The 20057-nt window shown below is 40.5% G+C and overlaps 4 protein-coding genes across 4 annotated transcripts; 3 read left to right on the top strand and 1 right to left on the bottom strand.

The window, feature by feature from the left end:
• Window positions 1-390: 390 nt before the first annotated feature.
• Window positions 391-2331, top strand: LOC108149551 (protein croquemort). The gene is made up of 5 exons (XM_017277189.2): window positions 391-538; window positions 603-905; window positions 972-1777; window positions 1847-1937; window positions 1993-2331. The coding sequence occupies exons 1-5, from the start codon at window positions 410-412 to the stop codon at window positions 2197-2199; spliced, it is 1536 nt and encodes a 511-aa protein (XP_017132678.1). The 5' UTR covers window positions 391-409; the 3' UTR covers window positions 2200-2331.
• A 714-nt stretch (window positions 2332-3045) lies between these two features.
• LOC108149232 (protein croquemort) lies at window positions 3046-6595 on the top strand. Its single transcript, XM_017276668.2, has 4 exons — window positions 3046-3482; window positions 3911-4707; window positions 4975-5068; window positions 5132-6595. Exons 1-4 carry the CDS (start codon window positions 3054-3056, stop codon window positions 5306-5308), a joined length of 1497 nt encoding a protein of 498 aa, XP_017132157.1. The 5' UTR covers window positions 3046-3053; the 3' UTR covers window positions 5309-6595.
• Window positions 6596-10136: 3541 nt separating this feature from the next.
• On the bottom strand, window positions 10137-11718 carry LOC108149261. Its single transcript, XM_017276702.1, has 2 exons — window positions 10912-11718; window positions 10137-10690 (listed from the first exon to the last, which is right to left on the bottom strand). Exons 1-2 carry the CDS (start codon window positions 11694-11696, stop codon window positions 10366-10368), a joined length of 1110 nt encoding a protein of 369 aa, XP_017132191.1. The 5' UTR covers window positions 11697-11718; the 3' UTR covers window positions 10137-10365.
• A 4712-nt stretch (window positions 11719-16430) lies between these two features.
• On the top strand, window positions 16431-18056 carry LOC108149269 (solute carrier family 25 member 46). Its single transcript, XM_017276711.2, has one exon. It carries the CDS (start codon window positions 16504-16506, stop codon window positions 17851-17853), a length of 1350 nt encoding a protein of 449 aa, XP_017132200.1. The 5' UTR covers window positions 16431-16503; the 3' UTR covers window positions 17854-18056.
• Window positions 18057-20057: the final 2001 nt, after the last annotated feature.

Below are 20057 nucleotides of genomic sequence, written 5' to 3'. Positions count from 1 at the left end.
GCTTTTTAATTTAATCAAATATTAGATCTCAGGTCTAAGGTATTTTTAAACGTAACGAAATGATGGTAATTACTACTCTTAGTACTTTATACCTACCATTTGATATTAGTTGCCAAGTGTTTTGGTAGTCAATGCTGTGTTAAGTAGTCTGGCTGATAAGGCAACACCCACAAGAAGTTCGGTGCAGTGGTCTGCATTAAACAAGGTTATCGTTGCCCCATACATACACTTTAATCCCAATTCGTAATCAGTTAAGCAAGCAAAACCACCAAGCGGATTATTATAGAAGACATGCTGATTAGCCGCCGCTTTATTTACTAGTGGATAATCTATTAAGTGGTGCATGAATAAAAGCACTAGTGCGATTTTTCCGCTGGCAGTCGCCTGGAAGGCTTTGTTCAGCCCGAACATGTGTTGCAGCTGCTGTGGAGTGGCCCAACAAAAGGTCTGGGTCTTCGGACTCGGAACCCTTTTCGCGGTCTCCGGACTCTTGGCCATAATCTGCTGGCCCGGCTTCATAGACACACAGATTATGAAGGTGAGGGGAAGAGAGGGTGAAATAAAATAAATGAGGAATACTAAACCATTTATTCGGCTTAAAGGCCCTGCCGCTGACACCGACTTCGAAGACCTTTGAGAAATGGGAGGAGCTGCCCATTCCCGTGTATGTCTACATGTATCTTTGGAACTGGACAAATGCCGCCGATGTGCAGGCATTTGGGGTGAAGCCCAGTTTCGAACAACTGGGGCCCTATGTTTATCGCGAGGACAGGAAGAAAGTGGATCTGGAGTGGCATGCTAATGGAACGGTGACCTTTAACCCCAGGAGAACTTGGTTCTGGGAGGAAGAGCTCTCCGGTGGCAAGCAAACCGATTTAATTACTGCCCCGCATTTACCGTCGCTGGTGGGTGTGAAACTAGTTTCTCTCTGGAAATTATAGTAATTCGCAATATTTGATTAATTTTAACAGGCTGCTGCCAACCAAATGCGAAATAGCAACGCCTTTCTGAAGTTCATGTTCAACCGGGTTCTGAATTCGAACGGAGGACATCTGTTTGTGACCTACACGGCTGATGAGTGGCTCTTCAAAAGTTTCTACGATGAGTTCCTGCACTACGCCATGACTTCGAACATGGTCCCGGAAGTCGAGTCGGATGAATTTGCCTGGTTCCTCAATCGGAATGGATCCAAGGACTTCGAAGGATCCTTCACCGTCCACACGGGAGTGGGTGACATCAAGGAAATGGGCGAAATAAAGTTCTGGAAGGGCCAGAATCACACGGGCTGGTACGAGGGTGAATGTGGACGACTGAATGGCAGCACCACAGATCTCTTTGTGCCCGACGAGCCCAAGGAGAAGGCCCTGACGATCTTCATCCCGGACACTTGTCGCATTATAAATCTGGAGTTTACGGGAGAAACCGAAACGATCCAGGGCATCACGGGCTGGAAGTACGAAATAACACCGAACACCTTCGACAATGGTCAGATCAATGGGAATGCAAAGTGTTGGTGTCCTGTGGATAGGCAACCTGATAATTGTCCTGCCACAGGAGCCACTGATCTTTCACCTTGTGCCGAGGGTCTTCCCATGTACCTGTCCGCCGATCATTTCATGTACGCCGATGAGAGCTATACCAGCACAATCAACGGCTACAAGCCTGACTATGATCGGAACAATTTCTATATCATTATGGAGCGCAAGTTGGGGGTGCCCCTGAAGGTCAATGCCAATGTCATGGTCACCTTGTTGATAGAGGCCGATGACGTTATCGAGTGAGCAACTGTGTTTATTATTTTTTAAATAATTTATTAATTACATAATTTGAAAACATTTTCCAACAGCATACTGAAGGACCTTCCCAGCTTCTATGCACCTCTCTTCACCACCGCCAGTCGAGCAGAAATCGACGAAGCACTGGCCTCTGAACTTAAAGTGAGTTTCTTACCAGCATTTAATAAAATATTTTTACTCATTTTCACTATTTTAGTTGGCGCTTAATCTGCCAGCTATTGGCAGATATACTGGAGTGGGATTGTTGGTTCTCGGTTGCATTCTTATAGTCGTTGGCGTCTTACTAACTATTAAGAGGAAATGGCATGGCCAAGCTGAATCGGATAGATTGGCTCTGAAGGATAACGAGGAGACCCCTAATGAAGCGGAAATAAAGGTCAATGCAGTCGACCGGAACTTGTAAAAAATCATTAGGCATAACCGAAATACTTTTATAACAAGCACATGAATGTGATATTCAAAAAACGTGGTGTGATAAATAAGTATATACATATTGTTGTTTAAGAGAAATATAGGTCTAAAAATAAAAATTTATAAAAAAATACCGTTTATTTACTTATTTTATTGTTTTAGTTAAATTTTTGAATACATTTGGTTAACAGAAAAGTTTGGCGAAATGTTTGTTTAAATGTGAATTAAAACAAATTTAAAATCGATTTTTGTATCTTTATGGTTCACCAAAAGTTTTTAAATTTTTCCTTAACACAAACACGGCATTTAAAGCTTAAAACATAAAACGTATTAAATATTGAATAAAATTTTTTTTTTTTTAACTTTATAAAAAATATATCTTAGAAAACATTATTAAGTCCAGAGCTTATCAAAAACCAAAAAATACATTTTAGACAAATAAAACTCTAAAAAGGTCAATTCAATACAAGATAGAATTTTATTTCGACAGTGTATTTATACAGTTTATTGGCCAATAATCAGGCAACTTCGAGTTTTGAGTGAGTTTGTTGTTATCTTTAAGTCCAGAAAATGTTTAACTCAACTCATAAAATGAACCACTTGACTATTTTTGTTAGGATGTGTGCCATTAAAAGCTTTCGGCGATTAACTAATCAGGATGAAACACTTCTGATTTCAAAACAATTTTAAAAATAGAAGAATAAGCCGTTTTTTTTGGGGGAGAACGTTATGGAAATCTAATCTTGCACTCTCATCGTTCAACATCAACAAATGCCATAGGAGGGTTCGCCTATAAATAAAACTGGTTTAAGTGGCTGGCATACCAGTTGCAATCAACCGTTGGCGATGTGTTGTATTTGCTGCAGTGTTCGCCAGCAGAAGATCTGGGTCTTTACCGTGGGAGGCCTGATCCTAGCCTTGGGCGTTTTTCTGGTTTCTGCCTGGCCGGCTGTATCCCGCCATTGGATTCGCAGTCTTCTGCCCTTGGCACCCAACTCCTTCATCTACAGACGCTGGGTAACCACGCCAATGCCACTGTACAGCACAATTTACCTCTTCAACTGGACTAATCCGGAGGATTTGAACACCGAGGGCGTTAAGCCCAACTTTGAACAGCTGGGACCGTACACGTTCAGTGACTTCAAGGTCAAGGAAGATCTGGAGTGGAACCAGCCCGAGGTGACTTATTTTGGCAAACGCACCTGGCACTTTCTTCCCGAAAAATCAAATGGCTCTCTGGATGATGTGGTTGTGGCCCCACACTTTCCCTCTTTGGTGAGTCTGACTATAAAATGTAAAGTGTGATTTCAAGAAATTCTATTATTATTTTGCAATATATATACTAACTTATTTTCTGAGCTTTAAAGAAAATCAAATAAATATATCTTGGTAATAATTTAAATGCTATATTTATTTTCCTAAAATGGTTTAGTTTTCAGGTTAGAACTTTAAATGATTTCTGCTTATTTTCAAATATAAATAAAATCAAATCAAACTACATAATAATTAATCTAGAATTTGTAACACGAAAATTAATTTATTTGTCTTTGAAAACGCAGTTATTTAAGAGTAACATAGTCGCTTTAATTGAACGCAGCCCCGTGGTCCTGCGACTTCAAATGGAGCGTACCGAATTTAGGTGCGACTATCTACTATCTGTCGCCACATCGAGTAATCCCAGCTAATCTCACTATCCGCTTTAGACAGCTGCCTTCTACGCGCGCCCCATGCGCCGCGTCCTGCGCAAGGTCATGAACTTTGCCCTCAATCGCGAGGGTGGCGCCACCCACATGACCCACACAGCTGGTCAGTGGCTCTTCGACGGCTACTACGACCATCTGCTGGACTTTGTGGAGCAGCTGCATTCGCCCTTGCTGCCGGTTTACAGCAACACCTTTGGCTGGTTCTACGAGCGGAATAATTCGAAGACGGCCGAGGGAAACTTAACGGTGCACACTGGTCGTGGAGACCTGAGCCAGTTGGGAGATCTACTCCTGTGGAATGGCCTAAACACAACCGGTTATTATCCCGGTGAATGTGGCAAGGTCAATGGCAGCACGGGCGAACTCTGGTCGCCGGACAGAAAGTGGAGCCAACCCACCTCCATTTTCCTATCCGATGCAGCGCGTTACTTGAACCTTTTCCCCCGGCAAAACCTCACCATCGATGGCATAGATGTCTGGCGCTATGAGTCCACCAATCTCACCCTCGACAATGGCCAGTTGTCGCCGGACACTAAGTGCTTTTGCCTCGAGAATCGCGAGTGTCCCCGCAACGGAGTCCTGGATTACGGGCCACCGGCCTTCGACGGTCCGTTCTACATGTCGCATCCGCACTTTTACCTTACGGACGACCTGTACAGGGAGAACACCACGGGACTAAGGCCCGAGCAGTTCGAACACGGCATGTTTGTGATAATGGAGCCCACACTGGGCATTCCTTTGAACGTGAGAGGACAGCTCATGATTAGCACGAGAGTGGTGCGGGATGAGGCCATTGAGTGAGTAGAAACTAGGCTATAAAAGTTAAAAAATTAAGCAATGTAAAGTCATAATATATATTATATACCCTATCCAATTTGGATACATTTTAACAACTTAAAGTAAAATATCAGTCATTGTTTATGTTTATTCTAAAATAATTGTTTTGCACAGTAATTTTTAGAATCCCACAAATTACAAATTCCTTATAGATTTTTTGATATCACAGTTTAAAGTGATGAATAGAAAAGAAAGTTGTTGGACTATACTTTTATTTTCTTATACAGCTTGTTCAAGGATGTAGCCTATGATCACTATGCGCCCCTTTTTACCATGAGAATGCATGCAGAATTAGATGATAGCCTCAAAAGTTTACTAAAGGTAAGGTAACAGCAACAAATTCAAAACATTATAATAATCGAAACTATTATCTTTGTACGACAGCTTGGCTTAAATGCTGCTATTATTGGTATATACGCTGGAATCGGATTACTTCTTTTAGGACTAACATTGGTCACAGTAGGCTTGTTTGTCACAAAGAACCACAAGTGGTTCAACGAAAAAAATTCCGAGGGCTATCGTAAAGAAGAAATGGAACACAAACAAGAAAAACGCACTTGAAACCGATAAGACTGTTAACGCCAACAAAGCAATAATCTCGTTAATCACAGGGCAAATTTCGTCATTGTTTAAGGCCATAATCAGTCCGAGAACTTTAAGGCCGGGCCATAAAAAATGCAAATTACGTGCCCGGCTGGATTATCCAATTTCGTTCAGGTGTTGCCCAGCTGCAGGCATCTAGAATTACACTAAATTATGGCCTTTCAAATATGCTAAAATTTATTAATATGTTAATAATTGTTTTTTACTGTTCGTTCAGGCCATGCAAAGAAGTAGGGGAAATATCCTTAGGCACGTAAGTTGCATACTTTATGGCGTACGAACTCTTTCACCAGCCAGAGCCGGCAAATACTGAACTGGAAATTTGAAAAATGCCAAAAGAATATTATAAGCGGCTAATTTATATGCACCAAGCACGCAAACTTACGTTTTGCACACACATTGTTTGTGGCCCACGAAGGGCGAAGGAACAAGTTAAACAATGTATGAAAATATGAAAATTATATGACTGCCAGTATGTGTCGGCCATAACTTTAACAAAATCTGTGTGAGGGTGAGCATTCTGGAGTAATAAAATACATTGTTAAGTAATGACTAGAAATATAAACAAATATGGAATGTAGTAAAAAGCACTAAAGTAAATAAAAATAATGCAAACAAAGTACAGCACACATTTATCATTTAATCTTGGATTCAGCTTTTTAGCATTCCCAATGTAAATGTAATTTACTGTAAAACACCTTTAAAAACAGTCACAAACCTGATTACTGTTTACATTTTATAAACACCTTGCAAAAACTATTAAATTGACATATTTTTAATCATTTGCTAAAAGTCAACGTACAAGACATACTTGCTTTTGATAAAAAATCATGTTAGCACAACATACTTCATTTTTTCAATCGTAAAACATGCTGAATTTCATGGCTGCTTTAATTGACAAATTTAATCTTGACAAATTGCCAAAGGCTGGTCAAATAAAATGATTCCAACATATTTATTAAAATTAATTTTACAGAAAGCTCAGTTTATCATTTCCGTGTTCAGTTTTCTTTCTTTAGTTTTTCTTCATCATTTGATTTACGGCCAAGCTTCCCAAATGTATTATTTATTTACGAATATTTAAAAGACTTTCCCAATAAAGCTTCATTTATTTCTATCTGACACATTTTCTTTTGACACTGAATGGCAGATAAGAGTTATTTTCTCAGAGTAATGTTTCAACTCAGTTTATAATTCTTTGGCTGGCCAGTGACTTTTCAAGGGTTGGCTATAAGCTATTCCATTTTTGGGTTTCTTTTCTTAGTCAAGTAACCACAGCAATGTGCAATTGTGCGTAGAATTTTTAATGAAATATTTAAACAACACCCCCAAAACGACAGAAGGCCAGAAAAAAACAAGACGAGGCAGTCTGAAAACAGGAACGTCTAATTTTGGAAAACTGGTTGTCAAGGTACGCAGACTGGCTGACATTTTTATACTTTTTTAATGCTCTTAATACCCAACAAATGTTTTATTCGGGAATTTTGTTTTTGTAAGTTAAGATAATAATTAAACTGCGACTTTTAAAGCTTTTAAAGACATTAGACCGCAAATCAGAAATTTACAATACAAGTCATACATCTTTTTCCGTAAAGTTTCTTTAAATTATTAAACTTTTACTTTTCAATAAAGGAAGAAAATAAACTTATAAATTGGTGAAAGCGAACTAAAACTCAAGAAAACTTTTAAGGCTGATATATATAAAAGCAAGTTAAATATACAATTTGTTTAAAGACTGGGGTAGTAACAAATAGAATCCTTACACTCACCTGAGCTTGCTATAAAATTTTTAATGCTTCTGCGGTTTTTACTCATAGCATAACGAGCAACAGATCGCGTCGGTGACCGACTTCATTATTTTGGCTAAGTCCGAAGAGCCAAGAAAAAAGAGCTTGAAATGGGTGAGGTTGGGGTTTGGGTATGTCCATTGTGATGCCATTGTGGCCTGCTGTCCGTTTATGTCGCGAAAACTTCGGTGTCCTAATCTGCTGCCCGACTTGCATACTAATTTGTTTGCTCCTCCCTAGCAGCCCACTTTTTCGACCTTCAGCCCGTTTGCCTTGCCTTTATGGTCTTTTGGGCTGCTGACAACCCGTAGATTATGTTGTTGGCTTTGGCTTTGGCTTGGGCCTTTGTGTGTTAGCCAAGTGCGAGTGTTTGTGGGTGTGGGTCGGCCAATGGACCAGTGTCACGTTGCCTTGGCTTACAGATTTTCCGGAGGTTCCCATGGCCCGACTTGTTTGTTTATTTCTGCCGGCCGTCCATAAAACCCTGTTTAGCTGCTTAATTTTTTCCTTTGTCATGTTGACAGTCTCTTTTGGCTCAAGGACTTGTTCGGTGGGGTTCATTTTTCGCACAATTTAATGTTATTTAATTGGCATTTAAGTTTGTGAAAACGCTTGTGCTTACAGCCGCGATAGGGCCGACATAAAATAAATACTAATGTCAGTTTTATTATTGTCTAAGAAAACAGCAGCCAACTCCATCAAATATTCACAGCTTATTGTTCCAAAAATAACTTCATAAAATATTTCAAAAAATTTTAAAAAGCTTGACGAACCAGAAAGTAGTTTATTAAATCATTTATGTTAAATTCAGCTGGCAAGCCAACGCAGTATTTATTTAATCGGCTTACAATTAATAACTTGTGACATTTTAACTACAATGTTGAAACCGCATCTGGCATTTTTCGGGAATTTATGCTACAATTTTCTATGCCATGTGCAATGGAACTGTCTCTCTTTTTATGTTTTGTTAACAGTGCAAATTGCATTGGGCCGTTGGCGTTGGGTCAGATGTTACAAAGTTGACAGAATCAGAGGGGAAATCTGCAGCGAAAAAATGCTTAAATAAACATAGAGCATTTCGTGCTAACACCAAAACAACAGAGGAAATATTCGCTGAATACGAGTTGGGAAAAAAATTTAAAAATTCAATTTAAAAACATTCCGATTTTGTTCTCGTTCCCCCTTCCTTAAAATTGGTTATGGTTAGAATGGCAGCTAAACAATTAATGTTCATAGTTCTCAGTTGGCCAACATTTTTTGGAAAAATATCAGTCCTGAATATAGAAACCAGTTGCAATAGATTACGAATTATTGTAAGCCGGTGAATTTAAATGGTTTAATTAAAAAAAGCAGCATATGGTTGAAAATGGGTGTTCTTAGTTTGAAGCCAACAATATGGTTATATTTATTTTGAAACCAAAAACAAACAGCTTGTAATTAAATAGGGGTGTACTTAGTTTGAAGCCAACGAGTAATTGAATACCGCAGTTATTCACTGGCTTCTCGAAGTTCTGCAATTAAAACGGCGCCTGGCCAACAAAAATCAAGGCTTTTAGTAGCTGCCAAAGTTTTAGCACGCATACGCAGTGTGTGCCGAGCGTTCTAATTGCCTGCATTTATGAAGTGACCATTAAGCCCGAATGCAATATGTAATGCAAGCTCCGTTTCCCCAGCTGGCCTTGTACTTTGGGTTATGACCAGAAGGCCCTAAGTTCTTTGGGGCTGGCAGAAAGCCAAGGACGAAAAGATGGTCCAGAGAAAGTCGAAGATGCTGCAGCATCTTCTGCTCGTCGGGCAAAAACAATTTGCCCCCGGATAGAAACGTTAAGCGAGCAAAAGTGCTGGCCAGAAAAAAAAGACTACATAAATTCGAGAGGGAAAGTAGTCAATGTTGGACCAAACGAGCAGGCTCGCATTGTTTGGCATCGTGTCGGAGCATATGACTATGCATATTTGAAAGGCAATTTCCCCAGTGTTCGGGTCATCGATGCAAATGCAATTTGATTCTGTTTACCAGACACTTAACAACGTCCCCCTTTAATGCTGAATTTATCCCTTTGCATATCCGTTTGGCCTTAGGCCTTATTCGCTCAACATTTGAGCAGCAGCAGCAGCAGCAGCAGCTTGCATATGTTTTCCATCAACTGAATCGCAAAAATTCGCACTTCCGTGTTCGCTTCCGCCGAATTTATCGATCATCCACCTGCGTTACATGCTTTTAACACTTTTCGCCCTTAAACCGCAGAAATTTTGTTAAATTTTCATTAAAAATACATGGGCTGGCAATTGCGGCAGCTGTGTCCGCATCAAAATGTCACTGCATTCCGCCCTCATCCCCCCAGAAAAGCTCTTACATCCGCTCCTGCAGTCATGTGTGAAAAGTATGAGAGGGTGGCGAAGGGCCGCTCCTCCAACGGAATATCCAAACAAGTTACACCAGTCCGCAATTATATGTGTAAATATCAACGTGGCCCTGGCTGTGGCATTTATTTTATTTAAGAGCTACCAGCAAAAGTATCTTAAAATTTGAACAAAAACTTAAAGTTCTCCGATACAATATGCAGCTGTGATAAATAATTAACAATATAAATAAAGATTTTCCATATAACTTGAACTTCAACTTCACACCTCCTTAAGCTTAACAATACCGTTATCATAGGAACCAAATTATTTATCTATCCATGCATGCAATAAAATTGCATTGCTATTTACCTCTTATTTATGTTTCAATTGTTTCGAAATAAACTGTTAAGTGATATGAGAATATTTATTCAACAACAACTCTAGAAATACGTGAAATGCCTTTCCAATTAAATTTCCCAATTGAGTGCCTGCACAAACCCATGCAATGTGAGGCAATCAAAACCTGATATTATTATTTTCTCTTCTGGAGCTTAAAAAGCCAGGGCAATAAATTTTTCGGCATATATCCCAATAATCAGCTATGAAATTCTATCCGCATTCCATTGAACCCGTTTTCCCGACGTATATTGCCATAATTGTCAACCACATGCCAGTTATGCCACTGGGCCTTCCATAATTTATTTACGTATAGATACATGTGACTTAATGCCGGAGCCGGGCATTTAATTATGTCAAATCCGTGACCATGGAATGTCCTGGTTCACAGTGCGAGTATCACTGCTGCATTTAATAATGTCAATTCCAGTTGACTTGTGTGCGTTGATTTAGTTAAGACAGTGGCTTTATTTATGCCAATTTACTAATTTACAGTGCTGCGGTCACTTGGGCATCCTGTGCCCGACGGACCGTGTATGTCAGCTGGAAACCCGTTTCGGAGTCACTCGACTGCGAATCACTGGCGAATCGCAGCACAAACGGTGGACGGGCCACCAGTTCCTGACCAGTCAGTCCATTGCCACAGTAGTAAGTGGCCTGAAGCTCCGGCCGGCCGACCATGCGAGCGTCGGGAATCACCAGGTAGTCGGATACGCGCAACGGGGTCAACACAGTACTGCGGCACTCGGTGTCGTAGGCAGGTCCTGGCTGCTCTGAATTCGCCGTCGAGAGCTCAAAGTGATCAATTTTGTAGCTGTACAAAATGTACCAGATACATTATTAGTATGAATTAAAAACTGTATGTATAACTATTTAATTTAAAAAAAGCTTAAGCACTATTTGTATTTTGTATTTTATTACTAAATATATTTCACCGAAACCGTAACAACCGCACAGTGTAAGACTACTATGACTTCATAAAAAGTTCCCATAATTAATATTGTATACCACCGGTTGCTGGGCTGACTCACTCACCTTATCTCGCTGTCTGCCGCTCCCTTGACACAGATCGAGTACTTCATGTTCGGCATGTAGATGCCACCGGCGAAGTTGAAGCTCACGATGCCGCCGGTCGTGGTCCTGTAGTACTGATCACAGCCCAGAGGAGCCAGCAGCTCCAGATCGGCCAACGATGGCGAGGTGAGGGATTGGATGAGCTGGGCGGCAGGTCCAGAGCCCGAACCGATACCAGATTGTCCGCCGAAAATGGTGCGTGGCAGGAGATTGCCGAAAAAGGGCAGGATAGGTCGCACAGTGGGTGGTGATTGTGGCGGCAACTCGGGCTGGCTTACGCTCAAAGAAGCCGAATCCCTGGGGCACTCCAGCTGGGTGAGGGTCATCTGCCAGGTGGACTGCCGGCCCAGCGATGTGGCCAGTCGGAACAGAAGCTGCAGCTCTTGACCCCGACTAATGGGTAAGTACAAGTGCTGACCACTGTTGCGACCGCACAGCCGGAAATGCTGAATCTGCAGATAGTCGACGCACTCCAGCAGTCCGGAATTGGCATTCAGCTGTGGCTGCGGCAGCTCCAATCGCTCGAAATCGACTCGCACCTGGCACACCTGGGCGCTCCACGGCGCCACCCGGATCTGGCAAGTGTCCAACTTGGCCAGCTCACCGGCTGCCGGACTGCGAACCACCAGGCGTTTCTGGCGGACAGCCCCACTCGGCGCATTGCAGGCCACTTGACAGCGCACAGGTGCAAATATGGCTAAGAGCACGAGGGCCAGCTGCAGCAGCAGCAGCAGTGGCAAATCCATTTTGGCCCAATTCGATGGTGGCTTCGCGATTTGATTGGGAAATTTTCGCTGTTCAGCGCTTTTATATCAGTTTCTGAGAGCATTTGTATCTCTCGGCAGATAACTGCCATTGACATTCGACGATAACGACCAAAAAGCTGTTAGCTAGCGATAATGTTTTTGGACTGCGATGCGTCCCTGGAAATATAACATGATAGTTGTGAAATTTTCGGGTAGGGAAAAATGAGTAGACTCCGCTGAGTCACTTTAAATTCATAATAATTCTTGCATTTTTCGTGCTTCATTACTAACCGCAGAGAGGTTTACACTCGCCCCTAAAATGTATTAAATAAGTTTAAGCTTTTAAGAAACTTAATCATTATTTTTAAAATAAAGCTAAAGTTTTTAGCCAATTTATAAAAGTATTTAAAAACTTATGAAATAGATAAATAAGTACATATAAGTTGTCATATCACAAGCTTCCGGTACATCGCAAAATACACACCGAATTCTTAAAATTAGTTGAAAATTAGTTTGTTCTAGATTAAGTGCCAGACCATCTCCTTTAATTTTTCTCCTACTTTAACCGCCATCAATGGACAGCAAAGTCAACCGCAACTTGTTTAGCTCGAGTGGAATTTACCCCCACTATCTGTGTAATCATTATCGAATAAATAATGCGCCAGCAAGACATGCCAGGTATGCATGCAATCTTCCAGTTTCGCCCCCAACTTCCGCCAGCGGTTAACATTTGTTCTCTGTGACTTTAAGCCTTCTTCTCAAATAGGAATTCATTGCCCAAACGTTTTATCAATAAATGCCACAAGGAAGTTTTACGCACATTTTATGACAAAGATACTCACACACACGGCGATGGAAAGGCGTTTATGGCCGCCTTACACCATTTATGGGGTCTCACACCCCTTGGCACACACTCACACACACACTCGCAGCAAAAGGACCTTAGCGCACGTAAAACAATAAAATTCGAGGCATTTATATGAGCATACCTTTGATTGTGTTTGAAAAGGTGCGTGGGTGGGAGCATAAGCATGTGTGTGCTCGTGTCTCCATCCCCTCCACCAATTTACATAATATTTTGTGGCATAGGTTACCATTTTTTATCCCCGCCTTGTAATTAAAATTAAATGCCCCTCGACCGCGTCTATTAAATTTAATGTTAAACGCACAACATGTGACAAAAAATGCTGCGGAGGTGGCGTTAAAATTAAACAAACGACCAAATAATACTAAAATTGCATGCTCAGCGCGATTAACATATCAACAGCGACAAAAAACAACATAAACCAGCGGGGAAATGTTTCACAGCGAATTTCCAGCTTTGCATTTTCAGGCCTGCAAGTGCGGCAAGAACATCAACAATGCACACCATGGCACACATTTGCGTTCAAGTTTTAAAAATTTATGGCCCAAGTACAAGCCCAGTTAAAAAACAAAGCCAGTCGGCAAGCAACCTTCGAAAAAATAAGTAAAAATATATGGAAAGGACTGCAAAAAAGCTCGTGCAGCCGTCGCATAAAAATGAGAACTATGTACTAATAAGCAAAAACAAGGTGGAAAAAATGAACAAACTAACGTCGTTAGCAGAAAGGAAAATGGGAAATGTTAAACTCGAAAAATCATTGCATTTATTTTAGAAACGAGGAATGCTCTTAAAATATTTATGAGCAATTGCTCCTTCGCTAAGTTTAATTATAGCAACTGTTTATTATAAATAGAGATCACATGTAGAATTCGTAGGTCCGTCAATAACATAAAATAGGTATTTTATTAAAAAAAAAAAAAGAAAGAATAGTCATATTGTATTTTTTTTCAATTTGTAATATTGTAATATTTGTATTTTTTTTACCTGAAAGTAAATATTAATTCGAATAATTTTTTGATAAAGTTCCCAAGAATACGCAGTAAATTTCCATCATTACTCAACACAAAAGCACTTAAATAAGTTTTCCAACCAAACCCGAGGACACCAGAAAAACTTCGCTCCAATCCAGCACACCCACTCAGCCATATATTCCCGGCAGACTTCATCAGCAATTTGTAATACCTACTTTCCAAGGGCATTTCGCAAGCCAAAAAAAAAATAAAAAGAAAGCAGGAAAAAACACAAACTTTTGTAGTAACCGCAGCCACAGCAGCGCTCACGTATTTATGTCAATGTTTTGTTTTAGTTGTTGGCGGCAGTCTTGGCCACCTCCACCTCCACCTCCGACCAAGCCCCTGCCACGCCCCTGGTTGCATGTCGTGCCCATTTGCGTTACCTTTGAACCCCGCCACAAAAACAAGAAGTGACGCCCGTTCAGTTTCGGTTCGGGTTGAGGCTCTTCGCCTAGCTCCCTGTTTTCCATGCTCTGTTCTCGACTCGAGTCAGCTTTATGTGATCAACAACTTGTTTTGTTCTCGTTCAAGATGTATGCGAAAATTGCAGGAGTGGGCTCGAAACCAACAAGAACGACATCAAAATACAAGAGCTGAACGTCAAAGCCATAAAAACACTTTGAAAATAGTAAAACTATTTAAAACCAAGAGATATTTATCATAGCTTTTTTGTATTTAAAATGAATTTAAATTATTTTTTCCAGTGCTGCCGATTTTTGTATGTTTTCAGGGGTAGAGAAAACTGTGGTCTTTTATAGTTTTATTGTTGTTGACTTTTTATTTTATTAAGGGGGTCATACAAAAAGTTCGACAATGTCCTTGCAACTTCAAATTACATTTGCAATTTTTGTGCCACAGCTTGAACGAAGTTTGGTAGAAAATTCTGCAGCTGGGCGGCGAAAAAATGTGTCGCTTAAAAAGCCAATTAAGTGGTATTCGATTGGTTTGCATAAGGCGCAGATTGCACGGCAACTCGTCATTCCCGCAAGGGCGGGCCACGCCCCAATCATAAATATAAACAACGCCACGGCGACGACTTTGCCATCTAAAATGGAAATCTGCCGGTAGCAAGAACATGCATATTTTCCGGCTCGTGTTGATTTTTCTTGCCAGCCCTTTCCTTCGTGTTTGCTTATCAAGTGCAAATGCATGCGACTTGCAACAGCAATAGCAATTGCAACACAGCAGCAGCAGCAGCAGCAACAGCAATAATAATATCAACAAACAGCGCAGATAGGCAGCGAAACAGCGACGTGTTGCTCCCTGCTGCCGTCAAGAAAAACGAGTTGTTTCCGGCACTCAAACACTTCTGATTGCAGTGCCAAAAGAAAAAAGCCAAAATAAAAATATATGCAGGAATATGCAGCACTTTTGTTGCCTTCACTATAAATTTAAATGCAATCGCATTAAGAGAGCAACAAAGAAACGAAAGGATACGTTCTGGGAAGGGATTTCGGTTCTGGGTAATTTATGTTGCATACTTTACGGGCTGCGCTGGCATATGAACTTGAACTTGCCTCGAATAAACATTTGTGTTCGATTTAAGCTCAGTTAGATTTATTGAATTGATAAATTAGCATTTTAAAATGTTTTGTAGTATTACTATTATTACTAAACGAATGATCAATTCAGTAATTGTTGTCTATTACAAAAATATATTTTATTATTTGCTCAGTTTATTTATTTATTGTCTTTCCCACTTAATTGAAAATCAGCATTTGAGAACACTTTCTTCTATTTTCGTTTGACTGGATGATGTCTGTCAACGAGCCGGAAAACAAAATGCAAACTGCATGTAAACAAGGAAGACAAAAACAAAGCTAGTTGATGATTTAAATTTCTTTTCGTTTGTATTTAATTTAATGCATTCTTGCCATCAACATCATCATTGTAGTAAACTTTTAGTCAGTTGGCGATTGTTATTACTTTTCAAACTTTTCCCTTTTCATTTCTGTACATTTGGAAGTCCCTTTGTTTGGTGGAATAACTTTAAGCAAATAATAACTCAGACTGCCTTGAGGTGCTGGTTAAGGAATGCTGCCAGAGAGAATGGCACACAAATTAATGCGCAATCAACTAGCGGACTATGCCACCCAAAAACCACTTTAGCCAGCCGCCCATCCGTCAAAGCCTTTTACTGGCTCAACTTTGCTCGGGCTTATTTATGTGCGTCGGCTGCAGGAGCCATGAATTGACTTTGTGACTGGAGTTGGGCGCCTTGCCAACGCAGGTCCTTCCCATTCCTTTGGAGGACATCCACCCGCATAATGTGCATGACAATCTTTGCCCCCCCAGCAATCCCCATACCCATCCCCCGATTACTGCCGGAGACAATGACATTGTTGCCGGCTCCATTTGCCACATGATGCACTTGATGCCAGGCGGCACACAATATGTCTTTTGATGTCCGCAGACTGAAAGCCAACCGCAAGCCGCCAGATTGTGGATGATTTGAAAGCAATACACACTGCAAGCCTCCATTGCTTTAAATGCAGGGAATATTTTAAATTCCACAGGGCTGCCTCGCAAATGGCTGAAAGATGATGGAATGCCTTCGGGAAAGTTAATATGGAGGGCAGTTGCCTGCGATACTCACAAAATGAAGGTCCTTTAAAGTAAAATCACAAAATAAGGCAAACCGTTTAAGTCTTAACATCACATACATTATATACAAACTCTACTCTTTTAATGAACTTCTGTTTTATTTACAGATTTTCGGATTATCCGATTTATGATTCTTGAAAAGATTTTATTGTGAAATTAATTATTAATTCAACAAATACTTATAAGATTTTGATACAAGATATGGAGAAGTCATACAATTTACTGTCATTTTATTTACTTTACATTTGATTTATAGAGCTAAAACCTTCTAACAACTAGCAATGCTAACAACACTTCACAGCCTTACCTAAAATATATATTATACATGAATATTAGCATTTTTGTAATGGAGGGCAAAAATCTCAAAACGGATGGTAAGCTGAGTGAGGAAGGTATTGAAAAGGAAAACGCAACCTGTAAGCCCAGAAAACCTTTGGAAAACAGTATTGAATGTCGCGAAAAGACAATTGTGGAAAATATAAACGCCGATCAGGAAGCTATTGCTAAAATCCAATATCTTAGTTCGGAGCATGACATGCTGGACAAATATATGGACAAACGGGAGCAAAATTCCTCAATTCGCAAGTATCTGGTTGTTGGTATTCACTGGGTTTCCTTGCTTACCGAAAACGTGTTGAGCCATCCGTTTGTAGTATTGCGCTGGCAGTGTCAGGTTTATAATGCATCGAAACACTATCATTTACACCCTTTTGGTCTTCTTCCCAGTATTGTGCATTTGCATAGACGTCAAGGACTTGGCACACTATGGAAAGGAGTGGGCAGCTGCCTCCTTGTTCGTGGCATGTCCTGTGCCATTGACGATTGCATATCAAAGCTTACCAGCTGGCCCAAGGAGCTGGAGAGTCGAACTACTTTGAAACGATTTGGGCAACATGTTCTCCTCAAATGTTTAAGCATCGGATTGGTTGTGCCATTTCACGCTGCTTCCTTGGTAAAATCAGTGCAAAGCGACATAGCCAGTGAGAAGACAGGAATACTCGATGTGATGCGGGAAGGTGGACTACGACTTTTCCTCTGGAGCTCCCCGAAAAATAGCCGAATGCTACCTGTTTGGGCTTTGATCGGTCCCAGTGTTTCGATTGGCATCACCAAGTATCTCTTCAACTTGCTAATACACGGCGTGTCCACACGAATGATGCGCAGGCGAATCACAGTTTTGCAAGAAAATCGAGTTGAAAAGTTTGGCGACAATACGCTGGACTACCAAAATGCCGATATATATGCAGGACTTATTGCTGTGCTGACAACTGAAGTCATTTTCTTCCCATTTGAAACTATTCTGCATCGTCTTCAACTGCAGGGTACCCGAACAATAATCGATAACCTCGATAATGGGTATGCTGTGGTTCCGATTCTCACAAACTACCGCGGCGTCTTCGACTGCTATCGAGCAACAATTACTTCGGAGGGAGCTGGTGGACTGTACAAGGGCTTTGGAGCCATGGTCCTGCAATTTGTGGCCCATGTGGCTATAATAAAACTAGCCAAATGGGTCGTAAATCAGATAGCTGAGGGCATCTCCCATCGACCAACATCAAGAAAAATACAGTATATCGATTGCAATTCATGCAACAAGAGCTCTACGACATTATCACCAAGCATTTCCAGCACTGAATTGGATGTGATCAGTGTGGGAAAGTATTCACTGGATTAAAAAAGTCTAAAATTGCGAAAGGAAATTATGTTAAATAACATATATTTAAATCAAAAAGGAAAAAAACAGTTTAAAAAGTTCGATTAAAATAGGTTGCGAAGCATTATTATTGACAGTAAGAATTACTCGGTGCTAATTAAAAAATGTACTAAATTAAAAATAAATAACTTTGTTGAATTACGATTAAATAAGGGTGAAGCATCGGTTATCTTAGATTTCAAAATTATTTTGACAGAAAATGGTTTGTTGTTCATTAAACAGACTTTGCTATAAATTATCAAGAAATTGGGTGTTTGCGACTCGAGACATTGTCTCATGGTCAACAACTTTAATCAAGCATTTGGCAACTAATCAAACAACTATTCATTAAATATCTGGTATTTAGGAGAAACCCTCAAGTTATAGACAAATAATTGCATTTATTTCTAGGCCAATATGGACGAAAATCAACTGGCCCACACGTGGTATGCGCAATATATGCATGCCAATATTGCATGCAAATTGAGGCCTTACCTATGCTAATTCATGTGACGCAACATTATAGTGTTGACTCCTGGAGGCAGTCTGCTTATCCGAAAGGCTTTTATTTTCTATTTATCTATGCAGATGTGATGGCTAATTGATTTTCCCAAATTATCGGATTGTTTATTTGAACCAAATTGCAAAAGGCACAGAGCTGACCGCAATAATTTAAAATTACAATTTCCAATGATGTACGCCAAACACTTGAAATCGCTGGGATTGCGTTTCTGTGCTTGTTTGTGTGCACGTAATGCACATAAAGTTGCTGCTTCGTGCCCCCGAGAAGCCGTAAAGCCAATTCGCAGGACAGTACACGGCGTATACTTAATACACACGTATGCAACGCGTGACTGCTGCCAGGCTGCAAGGATGCGAGCAGAGTGCCAAAGAAATCAACTTAAAATGTGCAAATTGTTTATACTGCCGACCCCTCTGCGGGCAAACACAAACATATGTGCACTGGGGTTGGGTTAAAGTATGTGCCGGACATTGAATAAGATTAATGAAGGTTTTGCTTCTGTTGTTTCGCCTTTTTTTCCCTTTATGTTTGGTTTCGGGTCGGCCGCCTGCTGCGGTATCGGGGTTGGACCGCAGGATGATGCCGTTGCCCCTGCTGCTGCTAAAATATTTTTGCAGTCGGCCTCGGCCTGTTCTGCAGCAGCTGTAAACGAAAAACATATTTCAATGATGCATGCCCCGCAAAAACAACATCGGCCGGGCGTTTCCCGCTCGTCCTGGCCAACAATAAACTGGCCCAACAACCAGTTTGAGCTTTACAACCGAAGAAGGAGACGAAGCTGCTGGCCACAAACAACTGTCAGGGACATGTTACGAAATGTGACAATTTTATTGGTCTGTCCAGAAATTATATATATCAGAAATTGAAACGCATTCACTACTGAAAATGGTTCTTGGAGTTTAAATAAATTTAATGAATTTATTTTCACTTAATTTGGTGACATTGTTTTTATTTTTGTTAATATAAAAAAATTATGTGCTATTTTTAAATTTGATTATTTTGTTTTTTAATTTCCCCTTTCTCATTATTAACTTTCTCGTTGCATACTACCAGACACCTACTCAAGCCAATGGCTAATTGAATAACAAGTAAACTTAAAGCAACTTTACAAACTTTTCATCCCTTTACTGGCCGCACTTTTATCAGCATTATAATTTGCAGTCTTACTGAAATAATTCCCTAGCGCCAAAAAAAAGGGAAGTAAAAAGCCCGTGAAGTGAGTAAAACTTCAGACATATTTAATTATAAATGCAGTTCAACTTTGCCAAGAAAGCGAGAGAAAATAAGAGAATGTGTAACTCGGGCATGGACTACTAGCTGGTAATCAGCGAAGCACAAGCTCCATTTCCTCTAAGCTATCTCCTCAAATTGCAATTTAATGAGCTCATTGACAGGTGCGTTAAATCTGCAAAAAAGAAGTGAAGTGAGCAAGTACTAAATGAAGTGTAATTCTGGGCTAAAGCAAATGCCATATTAATCATCAGCTTTAAAGCGAAATTCTCGTTATTCCCAGCAGCGAGACCTCAACACTTTTTAGTGTGTGCCCACTGACAGTATTCCATTTTTTAATTAACCGCCTGAGAACCGGGGACCCGAGTTGTTGGCCCCCGGAGACTTTGCTGTCAGTTTACCTGGAAGTGGAGTTATGTTGACATTTGCCACC

The sequence above is a fragment of the Drosophila elegans genome, unplaced genomic scaffold (genome assembly GCF_018152505.1).
Source record: "Drosophila elegans isolate 14027-0461.03 unplaced genomic scaffold, ASM1815250v1 contig_814, whole genome shotgun sequence".
NCBI lineage: Eukaryota > Metazoa > Arthropoda > Insecta > Diptera > Drosophilidae > Drosophila > Drosophila elegans.
This window is presented reverse-complemented; position numbering and strand designations above follow the sequence as displayed.

Excerpts from the sequence above, each read along its gene's own strand:
- LOC108149551 (XM_017277189.2), top strand. The coding sequence starts at position 410 with ATGTGTTGCAGCTGCTGTGGAGTGGCCCAACAAAAGGTCTGGGTCTTC. Across the intron at positions 539-602 it reads TAGACACACAGATTATGAAG|GCCCTGCCGCTGACACCGAC; the intron begins GTGAGGGGAAGA and ends TTCGGCTTAAAG. Across the intron at positions 1,938-1,992 it reads CACTGGCCTCTGAACTTAAA|TTGGCGCTTAATCTGCCAGC; the intron begins GTGAGTTTCTTA and ends TCACTATTTTAG.
- LOC108149232 (XM_017276668.2), top strand. The coding sequence starts at position 3,054 with ATGTGTTGTATTTGCTGCAGTGTTCGCCAGCAGAAGATCTGGGTCTTT. Across the intron at positions 3,483-3,910 it reads CCCCACACTTTCCCTCTTTG|ACAGCTGCCTTCTACGCGCG; the intron begins GTGAGTCTGACT and ends TATCCGCTTTAG. Across the intron at positions 5,069-5,131 it reads GCCTCAAAAGTTTACTAAAG|CTTGGCTTAAATGCTGCTAT; the intron begins GTAAGGTAACAG and ends TTTGTACGACAG.
- LOC108149261 (XM_017276702.1), bottom strand. The coding sequence starts at position 11,696 with ATGGATTTGCCACTGCTGCTGCTGCTGCAGCTGGCCCTCGTGCTCTTA. Across the intron at positions 10,691-10,911 it reads GCGGCAGACAGCGAGATAAG|CTACAAAATTGATCACTTTG; the intron begins GTGAGTGAGTCA and ends CATTTTGTACAG.
- LOC108149269 (XM_017276711.2), top strand. The coding sequence starts at position 16,504 with ATGAATATTAGCATTTTTGTAATGGAGGGCAAAAATCTCAAAACGGAT.